The sequence below is a fragment of the Trachurus japonicus genome, chromosome 1, assembly GCF_045865225.1.
Source record: "Trachurus japonicus isolate A0001 chromosome 1, Traja_1.0".
In the NCBI taxonomy this organism is placed as follows: domain Eukaryota; kingdom Metazoa; phylum Chordata; class Actinopteri; order Carangiformes; family Carangidae; genus Trachurus; species Trachurus japonicus.
This window is the reverse complement of record NC_140907.1, coordinates 33410545-33424829: the sequence shown is the minus strand read 5'-3', so window position 1 is coordinate 33424829 and position 14285 is coordinate 33410545. Positions and strand designations below refer to the sequence as shown.

Here is a 14285-nt window from a genome sequence, read left to right as displayed (position 1 = left end):
AAGTCAGATCTATAACTTTAATGTGACTCATGATTTCTGCACAACCCTATTATCCTTATTAGTGCCGTTTGGAAAACAATTGAACTTCTAACTTTTGCATCGTCTTACAACATTAAAAAAAAAAAAAAAAGGATATCCTGACTCACGCTGCTTTACTTCAGCCTTAATAATATGTCTGAGTATCATCTTTGTTTATAAATCCACATCTGTCTGACTCCACATCATCTCCCAGTTTGTAACACACACTCTCACTTCCAGACCAGACAAAGCCACTGCTGCAGGAACAGAGGACGTTACTCATCTGTTTCCACACTCTGACTTTTCCTCCCTATGAACAGTAAATTGACTTTGACACATGGAATCGGGGGTGAGGGGGAGGGGGTGGGGCGTTTGTTTCTTTACAACTTAACTCTGACGTATTAAACCCGGTGTCATTCGGTCCTGTTCCTGAGCTGGTTGGACGTGTTTCATGTGTTCGATGTCTGACCTCCTTCTGTTTCCTCTCCCTCTTTGTTTCCTCCTCTTTTTTGCTTTTTTTTCACTCAGTGAACAAGAACGCCAACACGGACCAGAAGAAGAGCGAGGAGAAGAAGGAGGAGGAGGACGAGGAAGGGGACGAGGACGGGCCCAAGCCCATGCCCCCGTACAGCTCCTGCTTCATCATGTCCACCACCAACCCGTGAGTACTGAAGAAGAAGAGAGACTGAGGAGACGTGTTGGCACGACGATGGGCGGTCTGCTGCGTTGTCAACACATGCACGACGTGTTTGTGTTTGTGTTTGTGTTTGCACCAGGTTTCGCAAGTGCTGCCACTACATCCTGACTCTGAAGTACTTTGAGTTCAGCATCCTGTCCGTCATCGCCATGAGCAGCATCGCCCTCGCCGCCGAGGACCCGGTGTGGCCCGACTCGCCACGGAACAACGTGAGACATTGTTGATGAGTGTTGACCGACTGTGACCGGTACAGATGTTGATATTTAAATCAGAAGAGGTCAGGTTCCTGGTAGTGAAGGGGTTAATAATGGTGATAATTACCATATTATAATAATAATAATTAACAGCAGTTTTTTTTTTTGTTTCAGGTTTTTAAAAATGCCGTCAAGGAACTGGGAAAATTTGGATTAACTGGTTTAGATATGGGTTACCAAAGGTCAAGGCTTTAAAGGGATAGTTCAACATTTTGGCAAATTTGCCCATTGCCATAATCCCTATAGTCATAGCAGTAGTTTCGTTACCTTTATTTGTCGGTGCAAGCTATTTTTAGGACCGCGGAGCAGAGCCGTGAGCTGCTCAGAGCTACGCTACGGAGGCTCATGGGATTTCTTGGTTTCCCTCATCAAACTCATCAAATACACAATCCAACAACTCCACAACGCTCTGGTGGACAAGTTGTGACCTGCACATTCACCACGCTATGAGATAATAACACAACGTTACCAGACGGAGTTGTTTTAGAGGTAAATTCATGCAAAACTGCTGATGCGTGTTGCCTTCAGGGGCAGTTTTTCATCAAGCAGTCTCTGTATTTCCCTCTAAAACAACTCTGTCTGGTAACGTTGTGTTATTATCTCATAGCGTGGTGAATGTGCAGGTCACAACTTGTCCACCAGAGCGTTTGATGAGGGAAACCAAGAAATCCCATTAGCCTCCGTAGCGTAGCTCTGAGCAGCTCACGGCTCTGCTCTGCCGTTCTAAAAATAGCTTGCACCAACAAATAAAGGTAACGAACCTACTGCTATGGCTATAGGGATTATGGCAATGGGCCAATTTGACAAAATGTTGAACCATCCCTTTAAAATGAAAATTAAGCTTTACAGTTTCCAAATTGCACTTGTTTTGGAAGATGGGTTTGATAAATTGAGATGAAAATGTGGCCTCATGTCTGGAAGCCAGCTGTTCAGGATCGATCTCTGAAATATACTTTGCAAGAAAAAAAACATTTTCTGAGACGACGTGCGTCACTGCTGCTGACGTGAAACAGTTCGCTGCAGCAGTCAGCAACTTCACAATGTTTATCATCACAGTGAATGTGGCTAAGAGGCAGAAAATGTGAACAATACCCCGGAAAAGAAAAAATGAATGAATAAAGAAAAACAAATTGATTTTTGTTTAACTCTAATATTTATCAGAGCTTGAAAAAAAAAAAGACACAGAGGAGGGAAACAGGGTGCGACGAATAGATATCATTATAAAAATGTTAGTTTAAAAATAGCCAATGAAAACAGGATTAAGATTAGAGTTTAGGATTACGGCTGTGGTTGGAGTCTGATTGTTTCCTGTCTGTGTTAATCTCCGCCGCTGCCGCCGCTCGCTGTTCATTGATCCATTTCCTCTGCTGTGATAATTATATCTCACTGTGTTGTGTTGTTGCTCTGCAGGTGCTGCGCTATTTTGACTACGTTTTCACAGGCGTCTTCACGTTTGAAATGTTGATCAAGGTAACAAAGTATCACGGTGTGAGTGCGTGTTGATGATGATGATGATTGTGTGTTTTTGTTTTATTTTAATGATCTCTTATAGTGTGTTTTTTGTGTGTGTGCTTATAATAAGAGAAACTGTGTGTATTTGTGCACTTGCAAATGCACCATTTTACACTACTCACAAAAAGTTAGGGACATTTGACAAGAATCTCCCTATAAAAAGTTTATGCTACAGTACAGTGATATCCTATCATGTAAGCGTTACCAGTCAGAGTTGTTTTAGAGGTAAATTCATGCAAAACCGCTGATGCGCGTTCCCGTCAGGGGCAGTTTTTCAGCAAGCAGTCTCTGTATTTCCCTCTAAAACAACTCAGTCTGGTAACGTTCTGTTATTATCTCATAGCGTGGTGAATGTGCAGGTCACAACTTGTCCGCCAGAGCATTTTGGAGTTGTTGGATTGTGTATTTGATGAGTTTGATGAGGGAAACCAAGAAATCCCATTAGCCTCCATAGCGTAGCTCTGAGCAGCTCACGGCTCTGCTCCACCGTTCTAAAAACAGCTTGCACTGACAATTAAAGCTAACAAACCTACTGCTAAAACTATAGGGATTATGGCAATGGGCCAATTTGCCAACATGTTGAACTATCCCTTTAAATTAATTTCACCTGTAAAGGTTATAGTGCATTTTAGGTGCATTCTGAAATTTAATCCAAAAGCCAAACATCCCTAACTTTTTGTGAGTATTGTATGTGTGAGTGTGTGTTTTTTTGTGTGTGTGTGTTGTACTGAGCATGCTCCGTGTCTTGCAGATGGTGGTGCTGGGCTTGTTTCTCCACCAGGGCTCCTACTTCCGCGACTTGTGGAACATCCTGGACTTTATAGTGGTTAGTGGTGCTCTGGTGGCCTTCGCCTTCACGTAAGTGCCCCCCTCCTCCTCCTCCCAAACCAACCTCCCGCCAAAAACCCCCTTTCACACCCTCCTCTCCATCATCTCCACCACACCACGACCCCCCACTCCCAAAAAAAACAAAAAAAAAACACACACAAACAAAAACAAAAAAACAAACAAAAAAACACACACATTGTGCCATCCGCAGAAAGACCCTGGTCACCCAGACCGATACAACAGGAAATGTTGATCTCTCTCTCCTATCTTCTCAGCCTGCTGTACAGAAATCATCACTTCCTGTTTCTGTCTTCTCTCTCTTTCTACGATCTGTCCTCCTCCTTCTCTTTCTTTCTTCCTCTCTTTCTCCACTCTAGTCTTGTTGTTCACTGTTTCTTCTTCCTCTCTGTTGTCGTGTCTTTTATCTCTCAGTCTTTACCTTCTCTTCTCTTCATTTCCATCACTACAGTAGTTCCTCATCGGTTCATCTCCCACTTGACATTGTATCAGCAGCAGGTCTTTCTCTACGTTTCATCGCCACTTCATCTGGACCAACCATCCGAGATCCTTGACTAAAAATCTAACCCTGATGTTCCTCACCCGTTAGATCCTCACCATCTCTGATCTACACTCTAAAAAAAAACTTTAAAAAAGCAAATAGGAACTCCTCAGAAAACGTTGCATCTTCTTGATGCTAGCAACCGTTTTTTGGAAGGGGCCCTCAGAGGATACCCTGAGGAACTCCTTCGGTCCACAAACATCTAAAGAAGTTGAGTTTTTCTTAAATAAAGATCCACAAAATGCTGATCAAAATGAGTTTTTAGAGTGTAGTTACACCGTCTCCACCCACCTTCACCCTCCACGAACTTCAAACCTTGCCTGAAACAACCACCTTAACAACTAACCCAAGTATCATCCCCGTACTGTCTGATCTAATAAACTACAAAACACCACCTGCTCCTTATCGACATTTTTTCCTCCCGATCTTCCTTGCTCCTCTTCCCCTTGTGTCCTCTATTTGCCAATCCATGCCGCTCTGATATTTCCACCAACCAGGCCGTGAGTCATCCCTTCCTCTTTTCTTGCATCTAAAGCCCTGACTTTGATCTCCCTAACCTTTGCTCACCCATACACCCCTCAGGTCTTCTACAGCTGTTGTCCCTGCTGATGCCTTCACCTCCTCCTACCAGATACCGTAAAAACCCCCTTTCATTACAACTCTACTCTACTTTACCTCTCCTCCTCCTCCTCCTCTTCTCTATCATCACATTGTTCGCATCTATTGTATCTCCCTCCCTCTGTCCTACTTACAATCCTCTTGATCCTAACATACAGCAAACAGAGGGAAATAAACAAGGGAATATTGAACCACCTCTCCAAAAACCTTTATGGCTGGATTTTGTAGAGTTGTTTATAAATTCATACTTAATGTTCAGCTTTATATTTCCTACCAGAGCACCCCCATCTTCCTAAAACCCAAGGCTTATACTAAAGAAAAAGCCTTGACAGAAGGTCTGCAGACGATTTAGCAGCACAGTCAGTCTAACTTAAATGCTAACAAGCTTAGCCAGTGGTTCCCAACCTGTGGGCCACAAAGGTATAAAGTTATTGGCAAAAATTTTCAATTAGTGATCATTAAAGACAATCACTGTGATAAGCCAATGTTTGATGAATATCAATGAATTAAAAACTGGGCTAATAAGCGATTATTTGGCCTCCATATTGTTACAGGATTGGATATTGGCCGCCAACATTTTTTGAGATGTGTGATAGTGTGATAGCATAATAATACTAGAAAATTTCCTCTCGGGAAATTTTGAATGGGCCACGGGAGCTACTGCGGGTTGTGCCATCTCTGTCAACATGGGAATCAAACCCACGATCTTAAGGTCAAGACAGAGCTGATCAGACAGACACATGATCATCTTTCTATAAGCACTGATATGGAGGAGCTGTAACCACATTAGGTTAACTGTGTGTGTGTGTGTGTAGGTGTGTGTGTGTGTGTGTGTGTGTGTGACTGTAATCACATGAAGCTGGCTCTAGAGTCTGTGTGTGTGTGTGTGTGACTGACTTGACACATAGTTAGTTAGTAGCTGCATCCTGTGTCAGTCTGATTTAGCTGTGTCTGTGTTTATAAACATTTAAACGAGCGCCAGGTGGATTGTTTATGAAGTTAACGAGCTCTGGCCTGAGGATCAAAGAGGTTACCACGGCGATAGGGGCCCCCGCAGGCTGAGGCAGACAGAAACGTGGAGAAAAAACAGCCATTTTCTGCCTCTAAACCGGCCTCACAATTAGGCTTAGCATGACAAAACGGTAACTCCTATCAGAACAAAACACAGATCAACGTTGCTCTAAGGACTTAATGAAAATTTCGGTACGATTTGGTGTTTCTACAGTAAATATTTTGGCGACGCTGGCAGTTTTAAAACATCAGGCCGTTCTGCTCCTCTCAGAAAATATTTGTATTGGACTCAATGAGGAGCAGAGACAGACGTGGCCGCACTCAGAGGCTGATTCTGTAAGTTCTGTAAGTCTCTCTGATATTTTGAGCACATGACATGAGAGATAACAAGTTTGTCTTACAAATTCTGAAAAAATTATGTCTGTAGAGTGTAAATTGTGGCCGTGGTCACAGTTTATCCAGAAAAAATACAGAATGTTTCTTCACTCTCTCCCACTCTAACCGATGATGTCACGCACTCTGACACGAACATTCTATGCAATACACACCCATTATAAACTCATAATTTCTCCAAAAATGATCATGGTCATTGATCAGGGATTGATCAAAAACTATATGACCTATCAAAACGTGGAGTAATGCGACAATACACAAGACTTGTGTCTACTGTTTAAAGTTTAAATGGAGTCTCTAGGTGAAAGTATGCCTGAGCAGTAGACTTTTGTTAAACTCCAATGATTGGTCTTTTTCGGTCTTTTTTTTTCGCCCGTCCCATTGACTTACATGCAAAATTTTTGCGCAGTTTTTCGCGACTACGTCGCGAAAAATTCGTAAACTGTTGAGAAAAGTAATAGCACAGCGATCCCGATCAGGACGCACGTTTTGATATATAATTTGTCCTGCAACTCTTCGAGTTGCAGGACTAGTAGCGCATCGAAAATCGGCCGGAAGTGGAAAAATAATAATAAGAAGAAAAAATCCACACAATAACAGTAGTGCCCGGGCTTCGCCCGGGCACTGGTCCCTGCAGCTATTTCATAGCTGTTGGGACCAGTGCCCGGTGCGATTGCCCGTGGCCCTAATTAGCTAGTCATTATTAGCTAATTAAAGATGTGGAACTACTATTTGTTTTGAATATAATTTTGTAGAAGTCAAAATATAGGACCAATCAGAATTTAACATCCTGAAGGGAACCGTGAAGATCTGGACTTGACTTCATGGTGTCCGTTTGGTAGTTGTTGAGTCATTTGACTGAAAACCACAAATATGTAGGTCTGGCTTGATTTGTACAGTATATTGTTGCTCGACTGCAGAATCTTTTTTAATTTTTTTTAATTTTTTGTTGTTGTTGTTGCTGTTTGTAAAGAAAAAGGAAACAAAAAAGGCCGGGCAGATACTGAAAAAGGACACAATTTTGGTTTTTCTTATTCATGTAACTGTAACAGTTACTTGTTTGTATTTGTCGGTCCAAAACATTAATAAAAAAATAAGAAAACAAATATTAACTTTATTAGTTTATTTCATAGGGACAGTGCACCACTAATCAACAGAGTTAAAAGAAAAACTGTAAGTGGGCCAGAGTTAGCCAACAAGGCTAGTTTTGGCAAGGCAACCTAAAAGCCAAAAAAAGGAGCAACAATAGCCATGTTTCCACTGCAGGAGTTCCTGGTAAAGGGAGGGGGTAGGAACTTCTACAGGAACCGTCCTCTCACTCGGCCCTCTCACTGGCCGTGTTTCCACTGCAGAGTCGGACCCCGCGGTGACGTCATGAGTTTCGATCGCCACTTAATCGCTGGGCGAGAGTTTTGACCGTGACGTCACCCAGGCAGGTCACAAACAAAAATCATAACAACAACGGAGAAGAAGGATGGAAAGAGCTGAGGCGGTAGGCGCGTTTCTGGTTTGTGTGTTTGTGCACATGGCGGCTGATTGTAATCCTGCTTGAGTTTGTTTTTTTGTTTTTTTTAACTTTTCACGGCATTGTTTTGCGGCGTGATGGATCCCCAGTGTGTCGAAGTGCGCTGATATTTTCATTTCGCCGCGATGACTCAAACCCCCTCTGAATCTCCTCGGTGCCATAGACTACAATCAATGTCTGCACCTCATCGTCGGTCCATTTGTGAACATCTTCCTGCTGTTTTCTTGTTGTTTACAGCGGTGTCTGCTAGGCTAATGCCCCTTCTGCTCCTCCTTTTAAAAATGCCGGTTGTTTTGGTGCTTTCTGGTAGCGTCACAGCCTGCTCTAGCTTTAGCCAATCAGTGCCGGGTTAACCTCGAGCCCCACCCAGGAGCTTTTCAGGGCCGAACGGAGTACCTACCCTGGAGTAGGTACTCCGTTAGCCCCCGTAAAAGTTCCTGTAAATGGCCCTGTGGGGGAGGTTCCTGCAGTGGAAACACGCACCAACGGGGCTGGCCCCATAAAATTACCCCGAAGTTCCTGCAGTGGAAACGCGCCTAATTTAGTACTTTCAAAACACAACTTACATAACAATCTACCTAGTAAAAGCTCATAATAACAAGTAAAACAGGTCAGAAGTCTGGCATACAGCATAACAAAAGCTCATGGCATGCAGACATAATATAACTTGATGGTGGTGCTGCAGGAAAAAATTCAGGAGAACATCAAAAGTTGGTAGGATTCAACCTCTGGCGACCATGAATGTCTGGACCCAGTGAACAAGCTGTTTGCCTCAGTTTAAGGGCTGTATGTCAGGAGCAAGTGTCCGTCCATCGCTGTCTTGCCTGCTCAACGCCATCCTAACACCCCCTTCGTCTGAGAACAACCCCATAGTAAGTAATTAGTTTCCAAACTCCACCACAACCACACCTCTCCAACAACCATTAAAGCCAACATCCTACCCCTCATCCTACCCCCTCCCTGTCCTCCGGGATGGAGTTTCCCGGAAAGTCAGTCCGTGGCGGTGAGGGCGCCCCAGACACCTTTAACCCTTTAAGAGCCCAGGCTACCCGTTCGGCCCAGGGAGGAAAACGCCACGAGGGTTTCAACGCTTCATCATCTACCCCCCCACACCCACCCCACCAAAGCCTCTCTTCCTCTTCCTCCTTTACCCCCACACACACACACACACACACAAAACACACACCGCATACTCATCCGCCGCTCTGACCATGTTAACGTACCCGGAGGCCACAGGTATTTAACTCTCCTTCCTCTGCACGACCCGGGGAAGACAGACTTGAACGTGGGAGGGAAGGAGGGGGGCATGCTGGGGCAGGGTGTGGTGGGTGGAATGATCTTATTATTCTTATTATTAAGCCGAGGTAGTATATATAGATAAATACATATGAATTAAATATGTATGGATATACTATGCAACCTAAATATGTCTGATTTTATATGTATGTGTTTGGTGTGTGAGTTCAGAAAACAAAAACACAAGAGCGTGAGAGTGAGAAAGAAGAGAAAACGCTTGTGTGTGCATCCTCCTCAGCTCTGTGGATGATCAGTGCATGTCTAGCCGTGGTGGCTGCATGAACCTGAACACAACCCCCCCTCTCTCTCTCTCCTCCATCTGTGATGCAAGTGAGCAGCATCACTTGGTTAAAAAAAAAAGTTCAGAGTTGGTCACAGGCAAAAGAATGTGCTCCAGTTCGATGTGTTCTCGTAGCTACTGTGGTGGAGGCGTGGTCAGACTGAACGCAAAGCAAAAGGTGGCATCACTGCAGAAATGAATAGATGCAGATTTCACTCAGGATGAGGTTGTTTATTGTGTCGTTCCAAAAAAAATGTTCCTATGATCAATACATTTCATGAAAACAACAAAATCAAGAACGTGCTAGTCCTTTAAACTCAAGTCAACTATGGACTGTATCAATGCAAATCATAGCACATGTGGGATACACAAAAAAAAAACAGTTAATTGTTGGTTTTGTTGAATTTTTGAGAGATTTGTTAGCATTTAGCTTTAGATTTATCTTTAAACTGCATTTTTAACCCTCATGTTATGTTCCGGTCGAATTTGACCGTTTTAAAAATCTCTGAAAAATGTAGTTAATGTGATCAGGCTGACCTAAGATTCAACAGACAAAATGAATTATATTTATTTGCATACAACTTTTTATTTAACTTTTGTACATTCTTGTTGTGCCAGTCAAAAATGACCGGCCATTAGAAATGAATGGGGGAACTACAATTAGTGTAAAAAAAACTGAGCTCAAGTACATCCTCTTTTGTCAGATGCATTAGCTCAGATAAATGAGGCATACAGGCCATAAATAACAGATAGAAATTAAAAACCTGTAATGTTCACAAAAACTTAAGTTGATTAAAGGGATATTCCAGCGTAAGTTTAACCCATGGTCCAACGCACTGTAACACCGAGTTAGACTCCCCCTCGAGAGATTAAGTCTGATAACCGCTAGCTTCTCTAGTTGTAGCAACGTTAGCGATGACCGCACCATAACAAACAGCACAGTATACAGATCCACTAACCACCGATCAAAAAGCCACTTACAGCCACAAATAGTGCTCAGAACAGCACCAAACGTCATCAACAGTACAAACATCAGTTAGCTTAGCCTGGTTTCTAGTGAAACGAGACGAAAACAACTCACCCACTCTGCTCCAGTTATACGCTATGCAGCAACTTTCCGTGTCCAGCACAGAGTCCAGGCACTGACAACACACGTCCGAGGCCGACTGGCAGCACAAACATCTGGTTTCAACGGCCACCGACAGGCAGTGACCACCACACTGACACCACACTTTGCGACCGGGAACACAAAAGTGTTTGACATGAAATGAACACAACATGAGGGTTAAAGAATAATATTCATCCCAACATAGTTTGACTTCTCTTCAATGCAAAGTTGAAGACCAAAATAGAGAGAAGAAAATAAGGAAATTGCATCTTTTTGAGTCTCTGATCTTGAAATTGGTGCATGTGTTTATTAGCAAGTATTGGCACAAAGTTAAAAACAAAACTTTTCGATCACTTTTGCAAGTCAGTTTCTGCTTCTCCTTGTTTTTCCTACAATTCCTCGGAGAAGCACTTTCATTTAACATCTCATAGGAAAAAAGCGCAGAGAGGCAAGACACCTCACTGCACCACAGCCAGGGGTGCTAATGACACTTTGCGTTCAAGCCGAACACAGCACTTCCGTTGTTAACAGCACACACTGTAGAAGCTGTAGTGCTGTCCTGAATGTCACTGTGTGTTTCACGCTGCCAGCAACTGCAAAAAAAAGAAAAAGGAAAAAAAAAAACAGTGTTTGCAATGTTGAACTTTGTGCTCCTGGTCGTCAGATAATCATCGCCGGCCATTATATTATATTATACTGTTGTACTGTATATCCCATATACTGTAATGTGTAGTGTGGTTGGTAGTGAATTTGAATGCAGAGTGACATCATCGAGTAAATCAAGGAGCAAAAACAGGATGGGGAAGGTGCACATACAAGTGTCTGACAGCGTAAAGGAGACAGGTAGTATGAAGAGTCTGAAGTGAAATATTACTTTGGTTCAACTTCTCACGTCTTCAACACGGCACATGTTAAAGGTCCCAGATAGTATAAAGTATATATTAGGCTACTACTGTGAAAGTGTCAGTATTCAGAAACTGAGCCTTAAAATGAGTTGTAACGTTGTGATGTCACAACAGGGCAGTTGCTAACATGGATCCACCATCCAATCCATTGCAATTGCAGGGTTTTGGGTGTTTACCTCTCTTCTGATTGGCTCACTGGCACAAGATGTTTTAGATGTTTTTTTATTCAAGTCAACACTTTAAATAAAACACAAGAAAATGATCAAATATGGGACCTTTAAAAATGTTATTCAGATTTTACTCTTTAACATAGTATTTTGATGAATACCCTAACTTGAGTATCTTTGTTCCATACTCATAAACAGTAATACATACGTGCTGTTTTACTTTGGTTTTCAAATTAAAACCACCAAAATCAGCACCAGACAGTCACAGGTTCCTAGAAAGATGCCTCTTTTTTTTTTTTGTGAAAATGTTCCACCAAAGTGAAATTTTACTTTAGCGCAAAAAAAAAAAAAAAAGAATAAAGAAAAGAGAAAAAAAAAAAGAAGTCAAGCAGCAAGAGACAGAACTTATCAAATTCAGTTGTGCCATCTGGCTGATAAGTTTGTTACAGCAAGTTGAGAATCACTCCACTGCTGCACCCTCCACAGCATGACTCCCCTTGCCCGCCGGAAAGAGGACACCTCCTCCTCCTCCTTCACTGATCTCCCTCCTTTTTTTAAGACTCCTTCTTCCCTTTTTTCTCTCTCTCTCTCTTGTTTCTTTTATTAACCTTTCAATGTGCTCTCATTGGCCTCCTCCTTCCTCTTCCTCCCTCACCTTCTTCTGCTTTCTCCACCCTTCCTTCCTCCTCTCCACCATGTATCCTCCTTTGCCTCCTCGCTCCCACCATCCGCTCCAGGGCTGAGCTTTTCTAATACAGTTTTTTGCTTAAAAGGGGGGGCGAAGGCTTCACACACACACACACACACACACACACACACACACACACACACACACACACACACACACACACACATGCACAAACACACACCTCTGAAATTTCACTGTGACGCATGACGTTGTTTAAAAGCAGGTATACATCACCGAACCATTGTACGGAGGAGTCTTTAGCATGGTCGGAGTGCAATGGCTTCACACATGTTTTATGGGTTTTAAACACGACAGTTGCGCTTCTGGCACCCTTCATCCTCCAAAAAAAAAAGAAAAAAAAAAACTAAACTAAAAACGCTGAATGAAGCCTTGTCGTGACTGAGAACTGCATGCAGTCGCAGTACTACTCTGCGAGAATGCCTTTTCTTTATATGACGGTGTGTGTGTATGGGACAATACACACAAGTCCTGGTTTCTTGAGTTCCCCCCACGTCCTGAGTGTTGCGCCTCTGTGCTGTTAACAAGAAAACCTGGAACCGGCCACTTGTAAAGATTTGACACCTCTTTCTTCCTATACCTCCCTAACCCCCCTCCCCAGTCCCCCCTTCCTCTCTTGCGCAGATGTGCATGCAAAAAAAAAAGAGCTTTTGATAAAATCCCACCAGATGATTGCAGATCTAATGAGGGCAATTTGTGCTGTAGGCCTGCTCTAATTGATCATTATGGTGTGATAAGATAAGAATCGGTGTAAATGGATGCAGCAATCGAGTTTCCTCTTCCCCAACCGTGAAGGTAATTCTTCATAGAGCTGGTAGAGCACAGCACAGCACAGCACAGCAGGCCACAGCAGAAGGAGGAAGGTTTGCACATGCACATGCTCAGTCTTTAGCCAGGGGGCTGGGGGATATAGCTCAAAGAGTTACCAGAGAATATAGTTTGGATGTTTTTACAATGGTGCTGACCTCACTGTATTTGCTAACATGCTAAGTCAATATAAGCTACGTATAGCTAATAGGGCTGGGACGATATGCTTTTCTCCCGATTCGATTCTTCTATGATTTTTTTGGATGGCGATTCGATTTAAATTGCGATTCTACGATATTGCCGATTCTCTCGATTTTTAGTCTGCATTTTTAACATTTATCTGCACACAAATACTGTAGAAGCCTATAAATTAACATACTCCATTATAAAGTGAACTTAAAGCAGAAGTAAGCGATCCGGTCGTTTTAGCTAATGCTGCGTTCCAGGCAGGCTTTTGAAACCGTAAATTACAGCTTCAAGTCACAACTTACGACTTACAACTTTGTAGCGTTCCAGGCAACCCACTCGTGTTTTTCCGACCTGTTTTACCTGTGAAAGTCACTATAACGGCCACTCGTAACTTCCGACCCGTGAACTCGTACCAGATCGAACTGGTACGACTTCACAGGTTGGAAAAAACACGAGTTACGAGTTTCCTTGAACGCACCATAACAGTCCTCGTCCCTACGTCACCACATTCACGGCGTCCCTTGGCTGCACACACAGCCCTTCATGCCGTTCTCTCTCCTCATTGGATAAAAACTGTAGGATACGATAAATGTTTTCTCCTCGGCTCAGAGCAGAGCAGAGTGACTGACAGACCCGTGTTTCTGTCCAAACACTCTATGTAAGTGATTGCTGTCGGAAGATATAACTATTTAAGACTTATATTAACACAAATATATCACTTACTTCTGCTTTAAGCCCTTTTCAAAACCTGTACTCTCTGTATGTAAAAAAAGAAGGCTAACAAATGCACATTGCACAATATTTCAAAAAATTCAAAAAAATGGATTTTTGAAAAAAAAAATCAATTTAAAAATCGCCAAAAAGGATATTGCGATATTTATGTGAATCGATTTTTTTCTCCCACCCCTAGTAGCTAATGCCATAACTGGAAAAGAACAGTGGATGTGTTTATAGCACTAGAAGCTAATTATAGCATCCGCTAAATCTGCAACCAGACTGTTGTCTCCAAATTAAATGTGGCCTTGCCCACATCCAGCATGATTTAATTCAGTCATAGTAATGTGGAAAACATCAAATCAAACATCTATTAACTCTTTCTCTCAGTGATCAATGTGGATACAGATGAAATTACACGATAGCCACATTTTATAACCTTTAATCAGCAGCTTACAAGAAAGATTCATTCAAGACAACTTCTTCCTAAATTTTAGAGATATTGGAGCAGGGCCATATAAAAGTATCCAACTAAAAGCTCTTAATGTTGTTATGAAAAAGGAAGCTGTGCAGTAGCTATATACATCCATATATCTATATATATATACGCTGCATTATAAGAGAGTATGCAGGGTTCACTTAATCTAATAAGAAATCTGGGAGACGGGTGTGTATAGACATCCTGTCCAGTCGTTATG

General features: G+C 42.5%; 1 protein-coding gene across 1 annotated transcript in view; it reads left to right on the top strand.

The window, feature by feature from the left end:
* Positions 1-14285, top strand: part of cacna1ab (calcium channel, voltage-dependent, P/Q type, alpha 1A subunit, b) — a 215910-nt gene that overhangs the window by 137761 nt on the left and 63864 nt on the right. The window contains 4 exon segments of the mRNA XM_085785651.1: positions 547-679; positions 795-924; positions 2380-2439; positions 3233-3339. Coding sequence (XP_085641777.1) covers positions 547-679; positions 795-924; positions 2380-2439; positions 3233-3339 — 430 coding nt within the window.